This window comes from Phacochoerus africanus, chromosome 2 (assembly GCF_016906955.1).
Source record: "Phacochoerus africanus isolate WHEZ1 chromosome 2, ROS_Pafr_v1, whole genome shotgun sequence".
NCBI classification, from domain to species: Eukaryota; Metazoa; Chordata; class Mammalia; order Artiodactyla; family Suidae; genus Phacochoerus; species Phacochoerus africanus.
In genome coordinates, this window is record NC_062545.1 from 196325439 (window position 1) to 196343702 (window position 18264).

At 40.8% G+C, this 18264-nt stretch overlaps 1 protein-coding gene across 4 annotated transcripts in view; it reads right to left on the reverse strand.

Annotated features, from left to right (window-relative positions):
• Positions 1-18264, reverse strand: part of SYNE2 (spectrin repeat containing nuclear envelope protein 2) — a 356033-nt gene that overhangs the window by 140923 nt on the left and 196846 nt on the right. For all 4 annotated transcript variants that reach the window (XM_047767512.1, XM_047767510.1, XM_047767513.1 and 1 more), the window contains exons 50-53: positions 17442-17586; positions 16138-16356; positions 3136-3401; positions 1181-1349 (exon numbers count right to left, since the gene is read on the reverse strand). In XM_047767512.1, the coding sequence (XP_047623468.1) occupies positions 1181-1349; positions 3136-3401; positions 16138-16356; positions 17442-17586 (799 nt within the window). The remainder of the gene's footprint in view (positions 1-1180; positions 1350-3135; positions 3402-16137; positions 16357-17441; positions 17587-18264) is intronic.

The following is an 18264-nucleotide window of genomic DNA, read 5'->3' on the forward strand; positions in this document are numbered from 1 at the left end:
TGACCCATCCAGGGAGGGCAGGGCAGCTCCATGCCCCTTCCCCATCCCTTCCCCTGTACATGTTGACCAGTTGGCTGTTTCTGAGTTGTATTCTTTTTGATAACCCAATAATAGTAAGTGCCTTCCTGTAAATTTACAAACCCAAGGAAGTGGTCATGGACCCTTGTTTCATAGCCTGTAAGTCAGAAGTGTTGGACTTCAAGGCCTCTTCAAGGAGATGAAGTCAAAGCCTCCGGCCAAGACAAGAATTACCATCACCCCACCCATCTCACTGTAATGCCCTTCCCCCACCTGGAGTAACCTGGCCTACTCCTTCCCGCCTCTACTAGGAAAGGTATGTGGCCCACTCCTTACTCTGCCTCTGAAGGGCTTTAGATGTCCCCAACCAACCGGCAAGTGTTTCTTAAGACCCCTCTTTCTCCAACCTATCAGCAGGTCAGCAGATGTATCCTGAGACCTCGCCTCTCCCTGGGATACAAAAACAGGCATAACCACATGCTCAGCATCCACTCTCCCTGATTATGAGAAAGTCCTCCCGATGCGCTAGCAGTGATTCTTATCTGAATAAACTCTTCTTTCTTTTCACCTCGAGATGCTAGAAAATTCCTTTTTCCAACCTGCCTGCACAGACCACAAGAAGTACAAGTGGCATCTGAAGTAGCAACGGTCTTGTGGGGCTGAGCCCTTAGCCTGGGGGTCTGTACCAACTCCTGGTAGTTAGTGTCTGAATGAACTGGTGTTTCAAGTGGTGTCCAAAGCTCTGGAGGATAAGCTGATGTTGGGGTAAAAGTCCCACACACTTGGTGGCAGAAGCACTGTGAGTCAAATCAGTTCCACCCCATTAGAGAGGGGTATTACAGCCTGCTAAAGCCAGCCGTCTAACATGCTACTCAAGAGTGGTCTGAGGCCCCGGTTCACCAAACACACTTGAAATGTGTTGAAAAGGGGCTGCTTAGTCCAGGCGGGTCCACCTCCCAACCTGGCCTCAAGTCTGCTCTCTGTACCCCAACCATACTGATCTCCTGCAGCTCTGCCACACTATGCTGCAGGGCCATTGCACATGCTCTCCTCTCTCCTAGGCCCCCCTCTAACTCGCCACAGAGTCACCTCTGATCCAAGACTTTGGATTCAAAATTTGGGGCTGGTATCAGCCACATTCACTAGTTCATTCCCCTCTTACCTCAAGCTGTTCTGCCTTTTCTGGGTGGCCTTGTAATTCCATATTTTGGAAAGATGTTGCAGTCTGTAGAAATAAATTCTTCAAAGTAATTATTTCTTTCATAAAGGAACGTCTTTCTTGGATTTCATTCTGCATCAATTCCTTAATTTTTTGAGCTTTCTGAAAAAGCCTAAAATATAATATCAAAAAAATCGTTCCTCTAGCCTGTATTTCTGTGCAATAATTTTATTTCAACAGTTAATAAAATGTCTGCATATCTCACAAAAGATATTTCTTCCTAAGAGAAAAGTACCAGTTTTCAATGATTTGTATACTGCATATACAACATATATCAAATTCTATCAATCAAAAACCTCTCTAAAACTTGCATTCCCAAATATTTTCTTTTCACACTTTTATATTCCAATTGCCATCTCTATCCTCTTTTTTCCATGTAATCCTTGAGTTCAACTGAACCTGACTCAGTGGTGTGAATGGAGTCATACGTGGGCTCCTGGAATCACAGAAGACCCCACTAGGCTTTCTACCTGCGCTGACCCCACCAGCCGTGGATGAAGCCACCATGTTATGTTAGTAGAGGAGTTTAAGTGGGTAAAATCTTTCCTGAGGACCATCTGGCATTTCTAGGTATAAACATATATTGTTTGACCCATTGATTCTACTTCTTGGCATCTTTCTCAATGAATTAACTGCAGAGGCAGAAAGAGATTCTAGAATAAGAATAGTCCCTACAGTGATTTTATAAAAGTAAAATAAATTACATGTAAAATTTAAACATTCTGTATTAGGGGCTTGGCTATATAAATTATGGTATAGCCACATGGTGAAATATTGCATAGTTACTTTTTTTTCCTTTTTTTTTTGGGGGGGGGGGCTGTACTTACAGCTTGTGAAAGTCCCCAGGTCAGGGACTGAACACAAGCCACAAGAGTAACAATGCTGAATCCTAAACCACTAGGCAACCCGGGAACTCATACACATTATGTTTTAAAAAACATTTAATAGCATAGGAAAATGAACATAATATGCTAGAGTTACCACTGTGGTGCAGTGGGTTAAGAATCCGAATGCAGTGGCCTGGGTCACTGCAGAGGCACAGGTTCAATCCCTGGCCTGGTACAATGGGTTAAAGTATCCAGTGTTACCACAGCTGCAGCCTAGGTCACAGCTGCAGCTGGAATCAATCCCTGGCCTCAGAACTTTCATACGCCACAGGTAAGGCCATAAAAAAAAATGCTGATAAATGGTTCAGCAGATTACAAAACAGTATGCTATGGAGTTCCCATTGTGGCTCAGTGACAGGGAGCCCAACAAGGGTCCATGAGGATGTGGGCTCGATTCCTGGCCTTGCTTAGTGGTCGGCATTGCCATGAGCTCTGGTGTATGTCACAGACGTGGCTCGGATATCAAGTTGCTGTGGCTGCAGTGTAGGCCAGCAGCTGCAGCTCTGTTTTGACCCCTAGCCTGGGAACTTCCATATGTCACAGGTGTGGCCCTGAAAAGTAAAAGAACAAAAACAAACAAAAAAAATAGTATACGATGATCATAATTGGTTTAAAAATATAACCATAGTAAAAAAGGTGAGAAAAAAATCAATTATTGCTGAGGAGTAAAGTTAAAGGTAGTTTTTAATGTTAATCTTTATAATTGTCCACAATCTCTAAACTTCCTTTAATAAATATGCATTACTTACTTAGAAAAATAGCAAACATTAAAAAAAATTGAAGGATATCCATCCACAGTAATACCAGGATGAAGAATGTATGCTTGTTTTAATTATCATTAGTATTTTCCTTTTCCATCCTTTTTATACCTGTCAGTGTTGACTCAATTCAATTCCGTCCTGTTATCTGTCACTATTTTATAACATTTTTATATTCTAGAAACATGGTATTTTCTCAATTTTAAGCCTGAGTTGTCAATCATGTTCCTTAATAGTTTTTCATAAATCTTACTGGTTGCATCGTTCTTGCATAGACGTAATCTCTTGAGATGCAGGAACAGTTTCCACGGACCCTAAGCCTTCAGGAACACCCTGGATGTTTTTTATGCGCTGCAGAAGTAGAGCCAGTAACAGCTGCTGCTTTTCCACATTCTCTTCATATTGGCATAAGCAGTCTAGAAGCTCTGAGAGTTCCTCTGTGGTGGCTGCCTCTTTTGTTTTGGAAATTTCAGGGAGTTCTTCTTGAAGATTATCTAAAATAATTGCTTCTCGTTCAATCTAATTCAATTAGCCAAAAAAAAAAAAAGAGAGAGAGAGAGAGCTAAAATAAGTAAAATACACTAATAGACTCTGACCATTTCAGGACTTGGCAATCATAATTTTTGTACACTGGCTCTTTAAAGGATTCTCAATGCCATATCCTCTTTCAAAATAATATATATCTTCCTATATATTCCCCCACTCTCCCAATCCCACAGTTCCCAGTTATTGATCATGTAGATGTATGATTAAAATAAAGTGTTGCTTACCAACAACTCATGTGACTCAATATCAAAAAACAACAAAAAAAAACAATCAAAAAATGGGTAGAAGATCTAAATAGACATTTCTACAAAGAAGAGACACAGATGGCCAAAAAACATATGAAAAGCTGTCCAACATTTCTAATTATTAGAGAAATGCAAATCAAAACTACAATGGGGTATCACTCACACAAATGAGAATGGCCATCATCAAAAAGTCTACAAACAAAAATGCTGGAGAGGGTGTGGAGAAAAGAGAACCCTCTTAGTGCTGTTGGTAGGAAAGTAAACAGGTACAGACAGGAGTTCCCATTGTGGCTCAGGGGGTTAAGAAGTCAACCAATATCCATAAAGATGAGAGTTTGATTCCTGGCCTCACTCAGTGGGATAAGGATCTAGGACTGCCACAACCTGAGGCATAGGTTGCAGATGTGGCTCAACTCCTTTGTTGCCATGGCTATGGTGCAGGCTGGCAGCTGCAGTTTCCATTTGACCCCTAGCCTGGGAACTTCCATGTGCCAAATGCGCAGCTATAAAAAGAAAAATAAATAAATAAATAAATAAATAAATAAATAAATAAATAAATAAATTGGTTCAGCTGCCAAGAGAACAGTATGGAGGTTCCTTAAAAAAACTAAACATAGGAGAGAGGACAAGATGGCGGAGGAGTAGGGGGACACGCTCGCCCTCTCCCACAAACACAACAAAAAAAAGCACATCTACAGAATAAATGACTCGCACAGAACAGCAACCAATCGCAGAAGAACCTAAACTCCAATAATGGCAAGAAGTTTGTGACATTACGGGGCAGAACGGGAGAAAAGAGGAGAGTGAGAGAAGGTGAATCCGAGCGGGACGGGCGCTCCCGAAAGGGAACTGCGGAGGAGAAAGGGATCCCACACCCTGGAAAGTCACCTACACGGGGGAAAGATCAAAAGAACCGGAGGACTCTCCAGATGCAGAGAAGGGTGTAGCAGTAAGGTGGAGTACGGAAAAGCCTATCAAGTACCGAACGGACCATCTGAACTGCGGGCACAGTCACCAAAAATTGAGACACCTGGGTGGGAGCTGGGCACCGAGTCCTCGGCTCCAGAGGTTAGTCCCCGGGAAAGGGCCGGGGGATGCCTGGGCGGGGGCTGGGCACCGAGACCTCGCCTCCGAAGGTTAGTCCCAGAGAAAGGGCCGGGGGACGCCTGGGTGGGGGCTGGGCACTGAGACCTAGGCTCCAGAGGTTAGTCCCTGGGCTGGGGGGACAGGGTGGAGCGGAAACTGCTTGGGAGGTCTAGAAACCATTTGACGGGGCAGAGACTGCCTGGGAGACTAGAAAACAAAGCTGTCGCAGAGGAAGGGAGCAATACTCTAGGGGCTGGAAAGTGGAAAGCCGCATCAGAGGGAACCTGGGAGAAGAGCCTGGTCTGCGCCCGTGCTGGGGAGGGGAGAGAAGAAGGGGTGGGTCCCCATAGAATACCCCCCATGCCACAGCAAGCTTACAGGACTGCTAGCTAGCTGAAAGCTGTGCTTCCCAGTGCATCCCCTCCCCCCACCCCCGCCACCCCCTACGCTCTCTCTGAACCTGGGGCTGCCTGCCATCCAGGAGGGCTGGCCTCAACAATTGCCTGAAGCCTACCACCGCAGGGGCTGTCCCTGCACAGGCCTGCTTGCCCTTTGGAGGGGCAACACTTCCGCAGAGTAGCACCAAACACCACCAGCCCCCGAGAAAAGGCCTGCAGCCCAGAAAAGCTAGAACAAGCCTAGCCAGGCAGTGAATAGATCTGCCTAATTCCCGGACAGGTTTTCTGAGTTGGGCTGCCCCGGGGAGGAGACTCTTCGGTTTCCAACGGCCCTGCTACCCACCCAAGCCCCCAGGGGGTGCTCTAGTGGATCAGCTGCATAGGACTGCCAGCCCCAGGCAGGACCCCCTGCAGCCCAGAAAAGCTGCAACAAGCCTGGCCGAGTCGGGAAAAGTTCTCAGATGGTCTTTCTGAGTCAGGCTGCCCTGGGGAGGACCCTCTTGGGTTTCCAGTGGCCCTGCTACCCGCCCAAGCCCTCAGGGGGTGCCCTACTCCCGTGGAATAGCTGCTCAGCACAACCAGCCCCGTGGAAGAGCCCCTGCAGACCAGAAAAGCTGCAACAAGCTAGGCCAGACTGTGAAAAGATCTGCCTACATTCTCAGGCCATCCTTCTGAGTTGGGCTGCCCTAGGGAAGAGCCTCTTAGGTTCTCAGTGACCCATATAGCTGCTCCAGCCCCCAGGGGGTGCTGCACTCCTGAGGAACAGCTGCCCAACACCGCCAATCCCCTGCAAGAACCCCACAGCCTAAAAACACCACAGCAAGATCTGCATGACCAAGTGAAATCTGCTACCATCGTGGTGTGGACCGCCCAGTCCTGTCTGCCCTCAGGAAGTCCTCCTTTGCTTCAAAGAAACACTGTTAGCCCCATCAACACTCCAGAAAAGCCACACTGCCTCAAAAAAGATTGACCAACAACACCAGCCCTCAGGAAATATTCCACGGCAGTGACAAGGCAAACGCTGCCCGGTAACGGAGAGTACAACTCCCTCAGGAGAAAGAAAACAACAAGCAAGATGAAGAAGCTGAGAAACCACCCCCAGTCAAACCAACAGGAGAACTCACCTAAAACAGTCAACAATGAAACAGATCTCTGCAGTCTGATAGACCTGGAGTTCAAAAGAGAACTAGTGAAAATACTGAAGGAATTAAGAGAAGATATGAACAGTAATGCAGATACCCTCAGAAAGGAACTAGAAAAGATAAGGAGGAGCCAAGAAAAACTAGAACATTCATTTGCAGAGAGGCAAACTGAACTAAGGGCAGTAAAAACCAGAATGAATAATGCAGAAGAACGAATCAGTGATATGGAAGATAGAATAATGGAAATCACCCAATCAGGTCAGCAGACAGAAAACCGAATCAAAAAACTGGAAAGCAATATAAGAGACCTATGGGATAATATAAAGCGGGCCAATCTACGCATAATAGGAATTCCAGAAGGAGTAGAAAAAGATAAGGGAATGGAAAATATATTTGAAGAAATTATCGCTGGAAACTTCCCAAATCTAAAGGATACTGGGTTCAAGATACAAGAAGCACAGAGGGCCCCAAACAAACTGAACCCAAATAGACCCACACCAAGACACATCATAATAAAAATGGCAAAAGTTAGTGATAAAGAGAGGATCCTAAAGGCCGCAAGAGAAAAACAGAATGTTACCTACAAGGGAACCCCCATAAGATTATCAGCTGATTTCTCTACAGAAACACTACAGGCCAGGAGGGAATGGCAAGAGATATTTAAAGTACTAAAAGGAAAAAATCTGCAACCTAGAATACTCTATCCAGCAAGAATATCATTAAAAATAGAAGGGGAAATAAAAATTTTTTCCAACAAACAAAAACTTAAAGAATACTGCAACACAAAACCCAGGTTAAAGGAAATATTGAAAGGGCTTCTCTAAACCAAAAAGAAAGGAAGGAAAGGGAAGAAAAAAGAAAAGAAAAAAAAAAAAGGAAGAACTAGGACTGAGTAAGAGAGCAGTCACTCAAATAAGCCAGCATACAGATTTAATCATGAACAGGCCTCAAACAAAATAAAATTAAAAAGAAAAAAATAAAAAGGAGTCATCAAAACCATAAAATGTGGGCAAGGGATGTTAGGAAGTAAATAACCCTTTTTGTTTGTTAGTTTGTATGTTTCTCTTCTTAATTTGAATATAGTAATGAAGTGTTTGAACTTACAGGACCATCAGGCTAAAACACACAATTATGGGAAGGGGTTAGCATACTTAAAAAACAGGACAACCACAAGCCAAAACCAAATATTGCATTTGCAAAAAATGAAAGAAAAAATACACTCAAGCAGATAATAACAGGAAACCATCCGACCAAAAAAAAAAAAAAAAGAAAGGAAGAATGGAGAACCATAGAATCAACTGGAACACGAGGTTCAAAATGGTAGTAAATAATCATCTATCAATTATCACCTTAAATGTCAATGGACTGAATGCCCCAATCAAAAGACACAGAGTGGCTGAGTGGATAAAAAGGCAAAAACCTTCAATATGTTGCCTACAAGAAACTCACCTTAGGACAAAAGATACATACAGATTGAAAGTGAAAGGGTGGGAAAAAATATTTCACGCCAATAGACATGACAGAAAAGCAGGAGTCGCAACGCTCATATCAGACAAAATAGACTTTAAAACAAAAGACATAAAGAAAGACAAAGAAGGACACTACTTGATGATTAAGGGATCCATCCAAGGAGAGGATGTTACTATCATCAACATATATGCCCCAAATACAGGAGCACCCAGATACATACATCAAATATTAATAGACATAAAGGGAGATATTGATGAGAATACAATCATAGTAGGAGACCTTAATACCCCCCTCACATCAACGGACAGATCCTCTAGACAGAAAACCAATAAAGCAACAGAGATCCTAAAGGAAACAATAGAAAAGTTAGACTTCATTGATATCTTCAGGACACTACATCCAAAAAAAGCAGAATACACATTCTTCTCAAATGCTCATGGAACATTCTCAAGAATCGACCACATATTGGGACACAGAGCTAACCTCAATAAATTTAGGAGCATAGAAATTATCTCAATTATCTTCTCTGACCACAATGCCATGAAATTAGAAATCAACCATGGGAAAAGGAAAGAGAAAAAACCTACTACATGGAGACTAAACAACATGCTACTCAAAAACCAATGGGTCAATGAGGAAATCAAGAAGGAAATTAAAAACTACCTTGAAACAAATGATAATGAAGACACAACCGCTCAAAATCTATGGGATGCTGCGAAAGCAGTGCTCAGAGGGAAATTTATAGCACTACAGGCCTTTCTCAAAAAAGAAGAAAGAGCCCAAATTGACAACTTAACCCTCCACCTAAATGAAGTAGAAAAAGAACAAAAAAGTCCTAAAGTCAGCAGAAGGAAGGAAATTATAAAGATCAAAGAAGAAATCAATAAAATAGAGACTCAAAAAACAATAGAGAAAATTAATAAAACCAAGAGCTGGTTCTTTGAAAAGGTCAACAAAATGGACAAACCCCTGGCCAGACTCACTAAAAAGAGGAGAGAAAGAACCCAAATAACCAAAATTAGAAATGAAAAAGGAGAAATCACAACGGATACAGCAGAAATACAAAAAACCATAAGAGAATACTATGAACAACTCTACGGCAACAAGGTTGACAATCTGGAAGGAATGGACAATTTTCTAGAATCTTACAGCCTGCCAAAACTGAATCAAGTAGAAACAGACCAACTGAACAGACCGATCACTAGAAATGAAATGGAAGAGGTCATAAAGACACTCCCTACAAAGAAAAGTCCAGGACCAGATGGCTTCACAGGTGAATTTTATCAAACATATAAAGAGGAATGGGTGCCCATCCTCCTTAAACTCTTTCAAAAGGTTGAAGAAGAAGGAATACTCCCAAAGACATTCTATGATGCCACCATCACCCTCATTCCAAAACCAGACAGAGATAACCACCAAAAAAGAAAATTATCGCCCAATATCATTGATGGATATAGATGCAAAAATTCTCAACAAAATCTTAGCCAACCGAATCCAACAACATATCAAAAAAATTATACACCATGACCAGGTAGGGTTCATCCCAGGTTCACAAGGATGGTTCAACATACGCAAATCAATCAGCATCATACACCACATTAACAAAAAAAAAAGTCAAAAATCATATGATCATCTCAATAGACGCAGAAAAAGCATTTGACAAAGTCCAACATCCATTCATGATCAAGACCCTCGCCAAAGTGGGTAGAGAGGGAACATTCCTGAATATAATCAAAGCCATTTATGAGAAACCCACAGCAAATATAATCCTCAATGGGGAAAACCTGAAAGCCTTCTCACTCAAATCTGGAACAAGACAGGGATGCCCACTCTCACCACTGCTCTTCAACATCATTTTGGAAGTCCTAGCCACAGCAATTAGACAAACCAAAGAAATCAAAGGCATCCATATAGGAAGAGAAGAGATCAAACTGTCACTGTATGCAGATGACATGATACTATACATAGAAAACCCTAAGGACTCAACCCCAAAACTACTTGAACTGATTCATAAATTCAGCAAAGTAGCAGGATATAAGATTAACATTCAGAAGTCAGTTGCATTTCTGTATACCAGCAATGAAACATTAGAAAAGGAATACAAAAATACGATACCTTTTAAAATTGCACCTCACAAAATCAAATACCTCGGAATACACCTGACCAAGGAGGGAAAGGACCTATATGCCGAGAACTATAAAACTTTCATCAAAGAAATCAAAGAAGATGTAAAGAAATGGAAAGCTATTCCATGTTCCTGGATTGGGAAAATCAATATTGTAAAAATGGCCATCCTACCCAAAGCAATCTACAGATTCCATGCAATCCCTATCAAATTACCCATGACATTTCTCACAGAACTAGAACAAACAACCCAAACATTTATATGGAACCACAAAAGACCCAGAATCGCCAAAGCAATCCTGAGAAACAAAAACCAAGCAGGAGGCATCACTCTCCCAGACTTCAAGAAATACTACAAAGCCACAGTCATCAAAACAGTGTGGTACTGGTATCAAAACAGACAGACAGACCAATGGAACAGAATAGAGAACCCGGAAATAAACCCTGACACCTATGGTCAATTAATCTTTGACAAGGGAGGCAAGAACATAAAATGGGAAAAAGAAAGTCTATTCAGCAAGCATTGCTGGGAAACCTGGACAGCTGCATGCAAAGCAATAAAACTAGAACACACCCTCACACCATGCACAAAAATAAACTCCAAATGGCTGAAAGACTTAAATATACGACAGGACACCATCAAACTCCTAGAAGAAAACATAGGAAAAACACTCTCTGACATCAACATCATGAATATTTTCTCAGGTCAGTCTCCCAAAGCAATAGAAATCAGAGCAAAAATAAACCCATGGGACCTCATCAAACTGAAAAGCTTTTGCACAGCAAAGGAAACCCAAAAGGAAACAAAAAGACAACTTTCAGAATGGGAGAAAATAGTTTCAAATGATGCAACCGACAAGGGCTTAATCTCTAGAATATATAAACAACTGATACAACCCAACAGCAAAAAAGCCAATCAATCAATGCAAAAATGGGCAAAAGACCTGAATAGACTGTTCTCCAAAGAAGATATACAGATGGCCAACAAACACATGAAAAAATGCTCAACATCGCCGATTATAAGAGAAAGGCAAATCAAAACTACCATGAGATATCACCTCACACCAGTCACAATGGCCCTCATTAAGAAATCCACAAATAACAAGTGCTGGAGGGGCTGTGGAGAAAAGGGAACCCTCCTGCACTGTTGGTGGGAATGTAAACTGGTACAGCCACTATGGAGAACAGTTTGGAGAGACCTTAGAAATCTATACATAGAACTTCCATATGACCCTGCAATCCCACTCTTGGGCATCTATCCGGACAAAACTCTACTTAAAAGAGACACGTGCACCCGCATGTTCATTGCAGCACTATTCACAATAGCCAGGATATGGAAACAACCCAAATGTCCATCGACAGATGATTGGATTCGGAAGACATGGTATATATACACAATGGAATACTACTCAGCCATAAAAAAGAATGACATCATGCCATTTGCAGCAACATGGATGGAGCTAGAGAATCTCATCCTGAGTGAAATGAGCCAGAAAGACAAAGACAAATACCATATGATATCACTTATAACTGGAATCTAATATCCAGCACAAATGAACATCTCCTCAGAAAAGAAAATCATGGACTTGGAGAAGAGACTTGTGGCTGCCTGATGGGAGGGGGAGGGAGTGGGAGGGATCGGGAGCTTGGGCTTATCAGACACAACTTAGAATAGATTTACAAGGAGATCCTGCTGAATAGCATTGAGAACTTTGTCTAGATACTCATGTTGCAACAGAACAAAGGGTGGGGGAAAAAATGTAATTGTAATGTATACATGTAAGGATAACTTGATCCCCTTGCTGTACAGTGGGAAAATAAAAAAAAAGAAAAAAAGAAAGAAAGAAAGAGCCACAGCACTGAATGGGCCTTTGCGGATTTGGTGGGAGTGTATGCTACACTTGAGACTATTGCTCAGGTCCCTTTATCAGAATGCTGCCAATGCTGAGGGTGCAGTGCAGCAGAGTTAGGCTGTGGTATAAACTGCCCTGTCACTTGAGCCATAGGTTCCAGCTGGGTCCCCAGTCACTATAATACATGGATGCAGAGGTAGACTGGCTCCTCTCCAAGAGACCCAGTTCAGGAACTTTTGCTTTCCACCACCTGAAACTTACATTCAGCTGAACTGAAAAACTGGCTCTTAGACCGGCAGCTACACTTCCACCAGGAAATGAGAGGCAGGTTCCACTAGGTTGTTTTGCTGCCAAAAGAACCAGTATGCCAAAAGGAATCACCACGCTGACAGAGGTAACTGCACACGAGGGTTTCTAATAGACACCAGGGTTGAAGGACTAGGTCTGTAATCCAGGACTTAATGGGGCATCTCGTGGTGCTTCCATGGCCAGTGACAATCATCAACAGGCAACTGCATGACCAGGACCCAATAAGAGCAAAGCAACTGAAGGCTCAAACCTTCCCCATGTCAGTCCTCCTATCTCCCACCCTGTTCCTTCGGAGCACTTTCCAAAAATAAACCAACTGATTAGAAGTCCATCTCAGGCTCTGTTCTCTGCTACAAAGCTGGTAAGTCAGTAGGAGGAGAATTCAAGAGGGAAGAATAATTTTTTTAGGATAATAATTTTACACCAAAGCCAGGTAATTCTTCAACTTGTGAATGCATAAACAAACTGTTGTACACATGCCTAATGGAATATTACTCAAGAATTTTTTTTAAAATGTACTATTGATACAAGCAGCCTTATGCTTAGTGAAAAAGGGCCAAACTACCCAACTCCATTTATATGACATTCTGGAAATGGTGAAACAGATGAATGATTGCCATGGGTTGAAGGTAATAGAAGGGGCACAGGGAATGTTCTGGGGGTGCTGGCAATGCTGTAAGTCTTGATTTTGTTGGTGGTCATGTGACTTTATGCATGCATCAAAATACAGCAAACCTTACACCAAAAAGGGTGGTGACAGCCCCCAAATTAGTAAAATAGCTGCCACAAAGATTATGCATTCACTCTTCCACCTAGAAGAGGCTTTGTGAGCCCTGGATGGTCTTTCTTGGACAGGGCCTTCTAACAAAATTGGTTACAACACTTTTTGGTTCACGGTCACTTATAAAGTTGGGTCTGGAAAGAGAGAAGGAACCACAGTTGTTCTGCAAGTAAACACAGAGAAGGAGACAGAAAAACCTATAACCAGCAAAAACAGGAGCTACAACAGAAAAGATGTTGGACCTTTGGTTCAAGGGGAAGAGGACACCTTACACCTCCTGTTATCTTTGAAGACATGCCTTTATTCTCACACAGTATGATGAGTGGAGCATAAAATGATGATCCTGAAGAACCAGAAATGAATACTTAAATCAAGTAGATTCTGCTGAAGAAACCAGGAAGGTAAGATTCTAGGGGGAAAAAGGTAAATCAAAATTTAAATTAATTTTTTAATTTGTAAAGTTAGCCAGAGACTTTGTGTTTTTGAATATCTACTCATATGAAGCCTTTCTTCCATAAAGATACTTATTTCTGGATTAATACAGACATTATTCATTTGTCACATATAAAATCACTAACCATGCTAGCAGAATCTTGCATTTACAGGTGTTTAGATGATATAATTTTTATCGAATGGATACTAACATATCTTATTTTAAATCTTTTATCAATTTGGCATGTGTAAATCATTTAAGTTGATAGTTTAGTGATTAAAAACAGAGTGTAAGTTTGAATCTTTTTCTACCACTCATTTATGAGACTGGGCAAATTAGTCAATCTCACTGCATCTCACTTTCTCATCTATAAAATGAGGGCAGTAAAATATCTACCTCGAAGTTCTACCTCATAGAACTCATAGGATCTACCTCATAGGATTTTTGTGAAGATTAATTGTAAATGTAATACATGTAAAGTGCTTGGAACCATGCCTAACACTGGCTCAATAAGTGCCCATCAGGTGTTAGCAGCTGCTGTTATTATTGTTATTACATGAGAACATACTGTGTTTGTGCTACTCTTTGAAAAACACATTTTGTTAGCAGATTTGTCACAGGCTTGTATGAATAACTATGAAGTTCTAAATAAATGGGGCCTGAATTAATAAAATATGATTGCCAATCAATACAGAGCAACAGAAAGATAATAACAAAAAAAAAAAAAAGCTTAGAGTAAGAGCTGTCCCTCAACAAACATTTACCAAGTGCAAACCCCTGTTCAGATTCTAAAATTATAGTAATGAGGCAAGTACATGCAGCCCCAGCACACAGCCTCAGTTCAATCATGAGCTTGGAAGGCCTGTGCCAACTTAAATCTCTCAGGGCCTCAATTTCCCATCTTGAAAATGGTGATAATAGGGAAGTCCTGAGGGCACTGCAAAGATTCAGTGGCATCGTGTGAACTGACTTCCTGGCATAGAGCACAGAGTGCAGGAGGAACTCAGTGACACCATGAACGGGAAAGAACTCAAGGCTAGCAGCCTCGCTGAAAGGACAATTTACAAAGATCCTTTGGGTTTTAACATTCAAGTGACTATTTACTATTCAAACCCCAGGAGCACCACGAAAATGAGATTCATTTTCCAGAATATCAAGTTTTAAGCAGGAAAATGATGGTACTAAACATTTAAATCCTAAAGCATGTGACACTTCCAATCAAGTACTGATTCTTTATATTTCTCTCAAGTAAATTCAGCAGGAATTTTAACAGGAGTTAGAGCTGGGCCTTATTTTATGTTCTGAATTGTACTTCATTTATATCTGGTCCTTTAGATAGATTAAATAATACTCTGGGATAACTTTATACTAAATTTTCTTTCTAAATATATGTGATGCCCTAGCCCTCAACCATGGTTCAGTTAACATCTGTGATCAATATACATTATGTAGGTTTTCTTTGAGACAGTTTTCAGAAAGAATATCATATATATTTTTTAGGTAAATGCTTAATTAACTATGTTATTGTTAACTTGGTTAACTAGCAACTGCAGCTAATTTCCATAGTCAACAACTGTAATTAATTTCAAAATGAGTTGTTATTATGAATATTACCTCATTCTAACCTTTAGTTGATGAAGAGACAGTTATTTTTAAGAGTGGTTAATTTATCCGCACTATAAGGATTTTAAAGGTAAAATGAACAAGTAGTCACTTATTTCTAAGAATTAATTGACACCAAAAAAAAAAAAAGTCCCTCAGAACACTAAATATAGAACTACCATATGATCCAGCAATCCCATTCCTAGGCATATATCCAGACAAAACTTTCCCTGAAAAAGATACATGCACTCCTATATTCATTGCAGCACTATTCACAGTAGCCAAGACATGAAAACAACCTAAGTGTCCATCAATAGATGAATGGATTAAGAAGATGTGGTACATATACCCAATGGAATACTACTCAGCCATTAAAAAGAACAAAATAATGCCATTTGCAGCAACATGGATGGAACCAGAGACTCTCATACTAAGTGAAGTAAGTCAGAAAGAGAAAGCAAATACCATATGATATCACATATATGGCACAAATGAACCTATCTACAGAAAAGAAACAAACTCATGGACATGGAGAACAGACTTGTGGTTGCCAAGGGGGAGGGAGTGGGATGGACTAGGAGTTTGGGGTTAGTAGATGCAAACTGTTACATTTAGAATGGATGAGCACTGAGGTCTTGCTATACAGCACAGGGAGCTATATTCAATCACTTGTGATGGAACATGATAGAGGATAATGTGAGGAAAAGAATGTATGTGTATGTATAACTGGGTCACTTTGCTGTATAGCAGAAATTGACAGAACAGTGTAAATCAACTATAATAAAAAAAAAAAAAACAAGATATACAAAAGAAAAAAAATGCCACTATCATGAAAGAATCTGAATCATTTCTTTTTTTTTTTTTTTTTTTGGTCTTTTTAGGACTGTACCTACCTGCAGCATAGGAGTCGAATTGGAGCTGCAGCTGCCAGCCTACACCATAGCCACAGCAAAGTGGGTTCTGAGCTGCGTCTGTCACAGCTCACAGCAACACCAGATCCTTAACCCACTGAGCGAGGCCAGGGATTGAAGCTGCATCCTCATGGATGCTAATTGGGTTCATTAGCACTGAGCCGTGATGGGAACTCCTGAATCATTTCTTATTTTACTAGGCCTGCTCTCTACAAACATTTATGTGTTATATATATATGTGATATAAACAAATGGGACAGGATGAAGACTTGAAAAAAAAATGAAAATAATAAAACAAATTAAATGACATATGTTAGGAAACTGTAGGTTTGATTGTTGAAAATTAAGCACTTACTTCTTCACAGACAAATTTCCACTCCTGCCTCAGTTCCTCACAGCGCATCTCCCATTCTTTGGCAGCTTCCAGCAACCTTAGCCATCTCTCCCACAGAGCCGATATACTTCTGAGCAGAGAGAGGCTGTCACTATGTGTGCACATGGATCCCAAGTGCCTCAGGACCCGTCGCATTTTCATGAACTCCTCTTTGGTTGACATAAGATCTGACACCAAGGCCTTAAGAAAGCAAAGAAAAAGAATTGGAGGGAATGAATTTTTCTAAACTGAGAATTATGTTGAAACTTATAGACTGCTTAAAATCTTGAATAACTATGGAGTTCCCACTGTGGCTCAGTGGGTTACAAACCCAACTAGCATCCATGAGGATACGGGTTCAATCCCTGGCCTCACTCACTGGGTTAGGATCCGACATTGCCATGATCTGTGGTGTAGGTCTCAAATTCAGCTTGGATCCCACATTGCTGTGGCTGTGGTGTAAGCTCTGATTCAACCCCTAGCCTGGGAACTTTCATATGCCGCCAGTGCGGCTCTTTAAAAAAAAAAAAAAAAAAAAAAAGCCAAAAGAAAATCTTGAACAATTAATGGTTTTAAATGATCCATATATGTTATGTAATCTATTTTTTAACCCTTTTGGAAGCCAATTTGACACAGATGAGAATTATCTATTATTACATTGCACATGAATTTGGAACTATGACCCATAAACCAATTTTTCTATGTAAAAAAGTGTTTTCAAAGGTAAGTATCCTAGAAGTTCATTTCATTATTTTAATTTAATTCTCATATTTTACTAGGTAGCTAATTCGTGCGATACTTAGTATATCAATCACCAACACACTATTCAGGTTTTTCTGGTTTTGTGTTTGTTTGTTTGTTTTCTGGTGGATGATAAGCACAGATGATTTAGAATATTCTTATCCAAATCCTCATAACATAATTCCATAGATTCCAAGAGATGAAAATAAGCAAAAAGTCAAGTTGTTTTTTAATAGAGTATAAGAAGTAACCAGAATTTAGCACTTTGGATAGCTGCATTAAATTCTCTGTCATTGATCCAGCAACGTCCAACAAAATAACACGAGAGGTTAACATGCTTTAGAAAGAACGATTAATAACAATAGTATGCTACTGGGAGAGACTGTCCTATGAACCCAACTGATTAAACATCTCAGAACCATTGCTTCATTTTCCTCATGGCTTATGGCTTCAGGAATTTTCTGGAGTACAACTCAGTTTGAACCCACCTGTTCCTGCTGCCAATGTTTTGCACAGTCTTACTGGAGACTTGCAAATACTGTTACCTTGCTCTGTTCTAGGCGCTCTAAAGCTTCTTTGTAAGACACTGGCAATGGGGCCATGGTCTGCCCAAGAATTGTCTCCATCTGGTTGAGGTTTGTGCAAAGTTTCTCTTTTATTTTTCTATAATGTTTGTAATTTTCAAGACACCTAGTGAGGCACAATTAGGAAAAAAAAGTGATGTTAAGTTTTATTTAGTACAATAAACTCTCAACTCCCCAGAATGCATTCTGAACACTTAAAGAAAAACAGAATGTAATTCTCTTTCTCCTACCAGTGTATTTCAACAAATATTTATTTGACCACCTCCTCCTCACAGGACCTGAATAAGACTTTTACTGCAAACTTTAATAACAGGAAGATAATGCTGTTCCCAAGATGTGGAATTCCCATTGTGGTGCAGTGGAAACGAATCTGACTAGTAATCATGAGGTTGTGGGTTCGATTCCTGACCTTGCTCAGTGGGTTAAGGATCCAGCATTGCTGTAGGCTGTGGTGTAGGTGGCAGACGCAGCTCGGATCTTTCATGGCTGTTGCATAGGCCAGCCGCTCTGATAGCTTTGATTCAACCCCTAGCCTGGGAACCACCATGTGCCATAGGTTTAACCCTAAAAAGCAAAACAAAGAAAGCCTGTTCCCAAGACCTAATTGGACACCTGCATTCTTGAACACTGCTAACAAAGTGTACATTGGTACAATTCTTGCAGAAAACCATTTTGTTTTAAAATGCTCATATCTTTTGACCCATTAATTCAACTTCTGTGATTTATCTCATGGATTTTATCCTAAAGCTAATAAAAACCTTTTACACAGTAAGATTTTTTCAAT